The 10492-nt window shown below is 36.8% G+C and overlaps 1 protein-coding gene across 1 annotated transcript; it reads right to left on the reverse strand.

The window, feature by feature from the left end:
- Positions 1–1790: 1790 nt before the first annotated feature.
- On the reverse strand, positions 1791–9636 carry LOC117934530. The gene is made up of 5 exons (XM_034856245.1): positions 9020–9636; positions 8289–8546; positions 3993–4235; positions 3614–3760; positions 1791–3199 (listed from the first exon to the last, which is right to left on the reverse strand). The coding sequence occupies exons 1-5, from the start codon at positions 9458–9460 to the stop codon at positions 1880–1882; spliced, it is 2409 nt and encodes an 802-aa protein (XP_034712136.1). The 5' UTR covers positions 9461–9636; the 3' UTR covers positions 1791–1879.
- Between the last annotated feature and the right edge of the window lie 856 nt (positions 9637–10492).

The following is a 10492-nucleotide window of genomic DNA, read 5'->3' on the forward strand; positions in this document are numbered from 1 at the left end:
TATTAAAACAAGAATAAATAGAATTTGGAAAAGGGGATGAAAAAGGTAGTTGGTTTGATAATCCAGCCATGTCTTACTTCTAATAGAGAATAAAAGAAAATATTTAAGTCCTCTTCAAACTGAGCTTGAGGATGATTTCTCTGAATGAGAGTTCCCATGTATAACTTGAAGAAACTTTGTAAAGCTGTTTCTGATTTTTTTTTTTTTTTTTTTGATAGGTGGTAAGGGAAGCAATATGTTAATATGCACGCATATGGGAAAGAAAAGACTAGACTGACAGGAGAGGAAGTACATAGGACATATACATAGGAGCCACACGGCAAAGAACAAGGGAGAAAACAAAAAACACTTCCTCCCCTTACTTGCAGCCTAACCAATGCCATTAAGTGAAACTCAATCACTTAACACCCCATGGGATAGCTTACAGGCCTTATTTTATCAGAAGCATTTTTAGTAAAAGTCAATAACTAATAAGATTCAAGTTTTTTCTAGGCATGACCACATATTAAAGGAAATTAATAAAACTTAAGTTAATGTAGTTTCAAAATTGAGAACTCAAAAACACTCGATCATTTTATTCCTATCATTTTTTGTAGTTAATAGAAACATTTGAAAGATTTTAATAAGTAAACTTTTGCCTATTTCAGGTAAATCGTTTAGCCATGTGATCACCCCTTCAAAGAAGGGACTGGGGCTGCAACCCATGTGGGTCCATCAGCTTAGAAGCCATCCAAAGCTCAACTTAACCTCACCCCAAGTTGAAGATTTTCAACCAAAGGTTGGTTCTGTCGGTTTTAGGCTGATTCTTTGGACAACTCAGGTTGGCTAATTAGTTTTTCCTCTAATTTATATATTTTGTTTTCTTTAATACATGAATTACATAGTTAATTAAGCATACTTCAAAAACAAGTTCTATAAAAAACAATTTATCCATATAAATATTTTATAATTGTTATAGATAATGGCATGAATTAAGGTCTCTTATTAACTTTTTCTTTGATAGATTCAAGTAAAAGAGTTATCCAAGGCTTCTAATTAACTTCATAGTTACAAGAAAGATCTTTCCATTTACCTCTTCATATCCTATTTCATTATATTATGTTTTCATTCATATATTAAAAGCACAAAAAAAAAAGGGCAATGTGAACCTATCATTGGTAAAAATATTCAGTAAGTAACTTATCATAATTTCAAATCATTTATCATATTTAATAAAAAAATAATGTATAATATATCAAAATATAGTTATACGACATAGAGCATATATATAGAATGACAAATTTTCTCCCTTTTTGTGGCTCAAAAATGCACTAAATTTTTCTATTAATCAAAAAGACCGAGAAGGCTGAGACATCCTTCCACAATATACAAATATAATCAAAACAAGAGAAAAACTACTTATAGCAAAAGCCATAAAAGTTGGATGACCAATGAAGATTACAAAAATTTAAGAACGAACCACAACAAACACTAATTACAACTCAAGAAGTCAAAATCCACAACAAAAGACATAATGTTCCATCACTCCCTTTTTTAGCCTAATTGGCCAAGCAAGGAACCTAACAAAAGGGAGCACCCAAACTCTTAAACAATATCAAATATTTGGTGGAGCTCCTTTTCCAACCCAACATTAATGACCATAATTTCTCACATGTTAGAAAACCTTTCCTGAACCAAGAGGATTACAAAAACAATTACCTTTCTGTGTACCTGGATTCCAGCTCAAGAAAACAACTGGACCGCATATACTGCTTACAAGTTTCATTAACACTTGAATCCGCAATGTTTAAATTGAAATAGTTCTTAATGAAATCATCAGCCCCAGTAGTTGGCCCTCTCAATCCAGAAAGGATTCTACCAGCATCATCAATAAGTGGGGTTATAGTTGCACTTGCACAAGTCTGTTCCCCATCAACAAATCTGTCCCAAAAATTCCAACCAAAAATCTGTTCTCCTTGTTCATCTTCCATATCACCTCCACAAAAATCTGGATTGCAACTAATGTTTGTGAGTCTTCTGCCCTCCCAACCATATTATTCTGTGATACTGAAACAATTCTTCTTGGCTTCCTTTTGCACTTTTTCTTGTCCAACCAATCAGCTTCTTCGTTTGAAAGACTAGCAATTTCACCATCATGAGCACCAGCACAAAAATCATTACTGCACAATTGCAGAGATTGCTCCGGTTTTAAAAGTTTCAGAGTAGCAGAGGCTTGTCCAGCATGTGAATCTAATAAATATCTCCCATTTTCTCTTACCAGTGGAATTTGGTGTCTTTGTTCATAATAAATGTTACCAAAAAAAGTGGTCAACGAGTGCCCCACACTCCTATTGGAAATTTCTTCATTTACTGATTGCTCAACTTCAGATACGGATGATTCAACTTCACAGAGATCATTGCTGTCACTTGTATTGCTATCAGATGATGCCACTGAATAGGATTCAGCAGATAGCTGCAAAATATCTTCAACTAAGATGTGGCGGCGATGCAGAAGGTCCTCTTGATAATGCGGAGGTGATCCGGGGCAATCAGAGGACAAATGAGACTCCACGATATCATCAATCACAGTCAATGGTGTGACACTGACATCTGGAACCATCCTATTACTACCTTGAGCGGTAAGGGCATTAAGATGTGAGTCTTTAGCTTTCACAGGCACACAATTAATCCGTTCATGTGAATAAGATTTTGATTGATCCTGTATAGCATCCACACCAGTGTCCCTCAATGCAAACATAGAACCTGATTCACCACTACGATCAACGTATTGAGGAACCAAACCTATGGAGATATCTGCAAAGGAGTTATTAGATTCCAATATGTCCGTGCCACTTTCATCTCCTGAAGCTTGAACAGAGTCTGAGACATATCTTGAGCTTTCACCAAGATGCCTTTGACCAGCTTTCTTTCTCATATAATTTTCTGTACCAGAATCCAAGACAGACCCATATTTATTGCCTTCTGCAAAACTGTCAGAAGCCAGATCCATCCACTCCTTAAACTCCCGCAACCAAAGAACGGAACGCTCCTTCTTCATGAGCTCAACTCTTTTCATCAAATCAACTATTTCGGCTTCATCATCAGAAATGGCATTATCCTCTTTACTTCTGACCTCATTATCACATGACACTGAATCTTGGTCAGAGCATATATACATGCTCCCTTCAGTCTCAATACAAGCAAGTCGAGATAGCTTTTTCTGCCAAAAATAGCAACACAGTTTATTTAATAAAAGAATAAGCAAATAGCGGTGAAGAAAAAGTGACCCGCAGAAGTTACATACAAACACTCCATTCCAGAAAGCATATATATAATAACTGCAAGGAAGTGCTAGAACTTAACCAGGAAAATTACATGTTGAACCCTAGAGATTTAAAGCAACTATCCTTTATCCCTGAACTTTCAAAAGGCAGTTAACAGGAACCCCTCCTTGGGCAACCAATTTGTTTGATTAATTTAAATTCAGAGACAGAGGAAAGGAGTTGCTAAGAATCACAGTATAAGATTAAGGTGGAATGCAGTTTGCCCCAAACGACAGGAAGTAAATACATACTTTTACCCAACTTATTAACTGGGTGATCAAACCTGCCAGGAAACTTCAAAAATCACCTACCCTTTTTGTGCTTATACCCCCTTCTCCAGCATCATCTCTCGCAGGATAATAGAATCCAAAGCTAGCAGGCCGTTTCTGCCTACTGGCAATAATAATTTGCCTCTTCCAAAACTCTCTTGTGCTGATTTCCATTTCATCTAATTTCACCTAATCAAACATACAAGAGGAAGCAAACAAAAAACAACAAAGAGATTATTAGTTTAACAGGAGAGAAATTCTTGAAACTCTGATCTCAGATGTTATCCTATTATGATTCTATGGTCTACCAATAGCATACAAAAAAGAAACTTACAACGAGGAGTTTCAAAAGGGAAAAGGAACCATAAAAAATAAATAAAAAATAAAAAAGGCTCCAAAGTTACAACAAACCTTGACTTACTTTATCTGGATGAGCAAAAAAACTGAATACTTGTGGTCGATACCATCTGGCACAACATATTGGATTTCCTTCTAACCACAAGCGCCGTAGAGATGGAAGGCCAGCAAGGATCTCAATCTCTGAAAAATTGGAAATAACATTGTAGGAAAGATCAAGGTCTTCAAGTGACTTCAAATTCTCAATCCCACGCAACGTAGTTAGAGCATTGTTCCTCATAACAAGTTTAACAATATGACAAGAGACCTGCATAGTCCAACAACATCGACGTATGGGTCCAAAGCTAATTCCTAAATCAGAAATTCTGAAGAGAGATAAAATATTTGGGCCACAAACAAGAAAACATACCACTTCACATTTTAATCTGTTTATGTAATTTCCCGACAGAAATTTTTGAAAGTTAATTTCAGAAGTTTTTTTTTCTTCTGGTAAATAGGACATGTCTAACCTTTAAAAGTTATAGCATTCAATATACAAGTTGGTTTACCCAATTCCAAACTGAATAGAATTTTTTCAGGTTGAGGTTATGCATCTAAATAATAGGAAATTTCTTAGGCATGAAATATCAGGCATTTATGAATTGGTCTCCCCTTCTGTACTACTTGCCAGACACAGAATTTAAAAACAATTGGTTGATCATCCATGTGTCCACAATGCGATACCTCATTTCATTACAATAGATAGAGCAATCAAACCCCACTCCATGGTCCTTTCCCCAGTTGATGGGTTATTCCTTTTTGAAACATTCAATTGTGGGAAGGTGAAATGTTTACCTATGCCTTTTGAGTCTTTGTCCAGAAAAGTAGAAATTGGGAGGCAAGAGCTGCTACTTTGTAATAAATTCAAATGTTTGAAAAGTTGAACAATGGGGTGATCCTAGTATTGAATAGAATATGACCAAGAGAAGATAAAACCATGAATCATATCCAGTAGAAAATGGGTTCCAGTACTGATAAACCATGTCAAGTAATTAAAAAAGGAAAGAAAAAAAAATGCAAAAGAAGGAACACTCAAGAAATTTTTTTCTTCACCAAATTGACTGAAGCATGCACTTTTTTGAATTCAAACATATATATTCTAAATGTCTAATTTATGTACCCTCAAATGTGCTTGCATTATGCACATGTATGCGCTTTTTTTAATATTGCTTTTTACCCTAGAATCAACAGCCTCACTAGCAATGAGCACAGCATCCAAAATTTGTCTACCTTGAATGAAGGCTTGCTGATTTTCTGAAACCACCTCCCCACTACTGACTTCAACCTATTTTCCAAAACTTTGACAAGCAACTTGTACAAAGTCCCAACCAAATTGATTGATCTAAAGTCTCTTAAGTCTTCAGCTCCCCATTTTTTCAGAATCAAAACCAGAAAGGTGGAATTTAGCCTTCTTTGGAATGTGTCATGCAGAAAGAACTCTTCAAAGGAGGCCATAATCTCTAGTTTGGAAAAATCCCAACAAAGATGACAAAAATCCATGGTAAAACCATCTGGGCCTGGAGCTTTATCACCAGAGAGATTCTTAGGGCTTCAAAAACTTCCTCCTCCGAGAAAGACGCCTCTAGACTTCTGAACCTATATTTCCCCAACACTTCAAAGTGTAAACCCCTTATGCTCAATCTCCAATCCTTCGTTTTTGAGAAAAGAGTAAGATAGGCCTTGCACACCCCAACCTTAATCTCCTCATCATCAGTCAATGTAACCCCATTGATTCTCACCTTGGTTAACAAAACCTTTCTTGGACAAGCATTGGCCATCTTGTGAAAAAACCTAGTGTTCTTGTCTCCCTCCCTTAACCAAATTTCTCTAGATTTTTGTCTCCACGAAGTTTCCTCCAATAAAGCCCACTTCTTATAATCCTCCAAGGCCTCCTTTCTAGCCTTTGCCTCCTCAAGAGAAAGAGGACATTCTATTTCCTTAATAGTCCCAAAATTGAACATGAGAAAAGGCTTCTGATTTGTTGCAGGAAACATTGCCAAAAACTTCTTTATTCCACACTCTAAGATCCTTTTTAAGAGCTTTCAATTTCTTAACAAGGCAATGACTGCTAGTACCAGTAAAAATATACCCAGTCCACCAGTTTCTCACCAGCTCTTTGAATTCATCCTTCAAAAGCCACATATTCTCAAACCTAAAGGGTGACTAGCCCTTTTTTACCCCTCTACATTCAAGAATTATGGGACAGTGGTTAGAAGCAATCCTAGGAAGGGTAAATTGAGAAATACCCGAAAAATGGTCCTCTCACTCGTCAAAGACTAAGAAGCGGTCCAACCTTAAAGCTGCCTGAGAATTTAAACCACCACTCCTTGTGAACAAGCCTGCAAAAAGAGGAAAGTCTTTCAGCCTTAACTCCTCTATGACATCAGAGAACCTCCTCATATCTGTCATGAATCTAAATTCATTCCTTTTTTCCCCTGGAAATGTAACAGAGTTAAAATCCCCTCTATGTTGGATCTTAATAGAACATAATTGGCTAGTGAATGGATGCCCAAGAGGGTAATGGATAGATTTTGGATGAAAATGGTTTTCTGGGCTAAGTTTGGTGTTTTGGTGGTAGTGCTAGGAGGTATACAAAGGCTTGAGGAAGCATAGATAAGGGAACCAAGGGAGGGGAATATGAACAGATTTAAGGGGAGAGATGGCTTTAGAGGCATTGCTTCCATTGATGTGGGCAATCGTCAAAGAATGCATTTCTAGCTCAATGTTTGGCATGAAGAAATGGCTCTCAAGTATCTTTTTCAAATCTATTCTCTTTAGCAACTAATAACTAAGTTGTAGTTGTTGATTGTTACAATCTAGAGGGAGTATGCACACTGCATTCCGTATTTTACCAGAAGCTTTCATGATAGGAGTTACAAATGGTGGTTTCTTTCATGGCCCACATTATCACTTTTTATACTGGGGAAGGAGGAGAACACTTTGCATTAGAAGCTGGAGGGGGTTGATGATGTCCCTTTTCAAGGTGCTTTCTTTCAAGCATTTTCCTCCTTTCTCGACTTCAAAAGTTAGTTAGGGTCCTAGCATCCCATCAAAGATATGTTTTTTCTTCTATCACAACCAAAATCAATTCATTTCTAATAAATAAAAATCAAAGATGTTCTTCATGCAGGACATAGTTTTTCAAGATCCTTACAATCAATCAACTGAGGAGAAGAGGGTGTAACCCAGTTAATTAATGTTGTTTTATGTCATCAGAGTGAGGATGAGACCATTAGTCATATCATCCTCCTCTTTGCTTGGTGGCTTGTGCATTACAGCATTCCATTGATAATTTCAGTGCATTGAGAATGAGCATGATTGAAGGACCTTTGTGGTACATCGAGAAGTGGCACAATTGAAGGATGTTTAAGGATTCAAGTTGTGTGTGATCAGGGAGTTAGTGAACTTGTCTGTGCCCAAGGAAGGATTGAAATCATCTGTACTCAGGCCAGGATTGAAGCAGTCTGTACTCAGGGAAGGAGAGAACTTCTGTACTCAGGCAAGGATCGAGTTGTCCGCGTTTATGCAAGGATTGAAGTGGTCTACAATCAAGTATGGATTGAATTTCTCTATGTTCAGGTCGTTTTATATTAGGTCTTTGTTTTAGTGGTTGATTTCTATAGGGAAGGAGATTTTTTTTTCTAGATAGTGTGATGATTGCTCCTGGTCAAGGATCTTGTCCACCCTTTTTTGTTTTAGCATTTTCATCATGCTTCCCATTGTTATTTCCATCAGAAATATCTTCCAAGCTCTTCTATAGCTAAAGAATACTTACATAACTAATGATTTTTTTTATAGGTAAATAAACAAATAAATTAAAAGCACTTGAAAAAGGCACACCAAAATACACACAGAGTATGAAAATAGAGCCAAAAGGCAAGGAAAAGAGTAACAACAAACAACCCTCCAAAACAAAACCAACACCCTTCTACAAATAATAGTTGCAAAGATTATCATAAATTTAGCATCAGATTGTGTTAGATTTTATGGGGAACGAAACACAAGCAAAATGTTATTTTGTTAAAGTTGTATATGTGAGTTTTCTTTTATGTTCACCGTTTTCAGCCAACCTATTTGCACATTAGAGATAAATTGGTTAAGCAGATCTAACCACCTCCCAAGATGAAATTTACCATATGCATACTGTTGAGCATTTTGTCAGATCAAAAATTCTTAGATCAATAAGAAAGATATGGATAAGGTAGTATTAGAATTAAAATTCCACAGACAAAAATGTAATTTCCAACCAATCAATGCATATCCAATAAATTAAGTCACAACTATGAGCCAACTAGTAAGTAATAGTTCTAATTAATTTTACCTCACTAAATGATGATATTGTTCTCAGGTGATTGAACCCAAGATCCAGGTGCTTTAATTTTGTACACTTCCGTAGATTATCAACCTTTGAAAACTTGTTTCTGCTTAGATCAAGAGTTTCAACAGCAGGAAGAAGTTGCAAAGACTCATCCATGAGAAGCAAGCCATTACAAGCACATGAAACAAATGACAATCGTTTCCACTGTGGTGAGTCCTTTATTGCCACAATTCTACTTGCAAACAAATGCCGAAGAGCATCCTGAATTATTCAAAAATTAAAATAAAAAAAAAAGAATGCAGACATTTAAGAACTAATCATAAACTATTTCTCACATCAATGCAAGCACAAGGACGATATCTAAACAAAAGAATACAGAACGTTTTCAATAAGTATGAGAGGGAAATCTTGGATTGTCAACAAAAACAGGAATGATAGCGTACAGTTTTGCAAAAATGAAATTAGATTGCCATCAAATTCAACAATGGTTTATCCTTACGTTCAGTTGCAAAGAAAACGGCAGTTAAACTTGAAATTGGAAACTTCGAACTTCCAGTGTGGAGGAAAAAAACAAAAAACACCCAATCAACTGCAAGTATTACACCATTCCCCCTTTTGACATAATAGAAGTGAGACAACAAAACAGTGGATCCAAATTTTCACTTTACCACCTTTCCCTCAATTTCCTTACCAACAAAACACCACAAGGTAAAACACATCCATAACAAACTCACAGTAGAATTGTGGCAAATGATCTTCTCCAACGTGTGCCTCAATTCAAGAAGCCCCCTAGCAGCAGAAGTGGAGAGATCGCACCCGCGGAGCTCCAAAACCCTCAACCGCCCAAACGGCAACAACGACAGCCTCGTCGGATCCCTCACCGACGGCGGAAGCACCGACACGACCTTCAGCGAGGTCAGCAGGCGCAGAATCCGCCGAAGCTGCTCGAGCGCTCGGTGGTCGCCTAGGTCGGAGATGTAGGCCCGGAGATAATCAACCGGGGCACCGGCGAGAAGACTCTCCAACTCATGAAGCGCCTCGAGCCTCGACTGCACATAGTGAAGGCCCACGGGGTTGAGTTTCAGCACCACACTCCCTTCGATCAACGGCCCCGCCTGCTTCTCCACGAACTTCACCAGCGATTCCAGGTACCTATCTCCCGTCACGATCGCCATATTTTCCGAAATTTTCCCAGGAAACGAAAATAATGAATTCAACCATTCCAAGAATTCATGCTCAAGGCTAGGGTTTCCAGAGAGAGAAAGTACTGGGAAGAGGCATGGCGTGTAGATGTACAGTTGGCTTAATCATTGGTTAAGGCTTAGGGGAAGAGGGGTTTGTTCTGTGAAAAACACGAAATTAAAATGAAATGAAATGAAATGTATACGGTGGAGAGATTGGGTGATTTTGTCGACACCTGGCAAACATGCACCCCACATTGGGACCCACTTACAACGTGACTCCCCACGTTCTGGAAAAAGCGTCTCCCGTACCTCTCTTTTGGGGAGTGTTCCTGTTTGGCACCTGCGTCATTGTTGTCTTGCTCTGGGTTGAGGATTCTGGATTGTCCCTGTCCTGGACTAGAGGTTGTTATGTAATTATTTTTTGTTTTTTTTCTTTTATTTTTGCACTAATAATGATTATATACTAATAGAGGAGGTTTCACATCTAAAAAAAGCACGACATAGCAAGAACAACGGAATTTATTTCTTCCCTCGGTCATAGTAGTGGATTATTTTTATTTTTTTTATTAATATAAAAAAAATTGTTTTAATAATTTCACATATTAAAAGAAAAATAAAGGAAGAAAAAAAAGTGTGAGCAACAAAGAAAAAAATTTGTCCTTTTCTCATAGGAATATATTATTACATGTGTGTGAAAGAAGTCTTAAAACCATTTTTCTTTGATAATGACTAAAGATATAAAACAAAACAAAGGTGGAAAAATTCTCCCATCTATTAAATGGGATGAAAATACGGCCAGAAAATAATAATTCATTTTAATAATTTCACATGTTAAAAAAATAAAATAAAAAGAGTGTGACAACGATGAAGGAAAAACAAAGTATCTTTTTCTCATAGGAGCATTTTATTATATTTATGTATGAGAACCTTTTTAACACATCTTTCCTTGAAAATGACTAAAGATATAAAATAAAAAAAATTAAAAAATCTATCATATATTAGATGAGATAAAAATATGACAAA

The sequence above is a fragment of the Vitis riparia genome, chromosome 17 (assembly GCF_004353265.1).
Source record: "Vitis riparia cultivar Riparia Gloire de Montpellier isolate 1030 chromosome 17, EGFV_Vit.rip_1.0, whole genome shotgun sequence".
Taxonomy (NCBI): Eukaryota; Viridiplantae; Streptophyta; class Magnoliopsida; order Vitales; family Vitaceae; genus Vitis; species Vitis riparia.

Coding starts and splice junctions, on each gene's coding strand:
- LOC117934530 (XM_034856245.1), bottom strand. CDS start 9,460: ATGGCGATCGTGACGGGAGATAGGTACCTGGAATCGCTGGTGAAGTTC. Junction 4,236..8,288: donor CAATATCATCATTTAGTGAG/GTAAAATTAATT, acceptor TGGACTATGCAG/GTCTCTTGTCATATTGTTAA. Junction 3,761..3,992: donor TTTTTGCTCATCCAGATAAA/GTAAGTCAAGGT, acceptor ATGTTTGATTAG/GTGAAATTAGATGAAATGGA.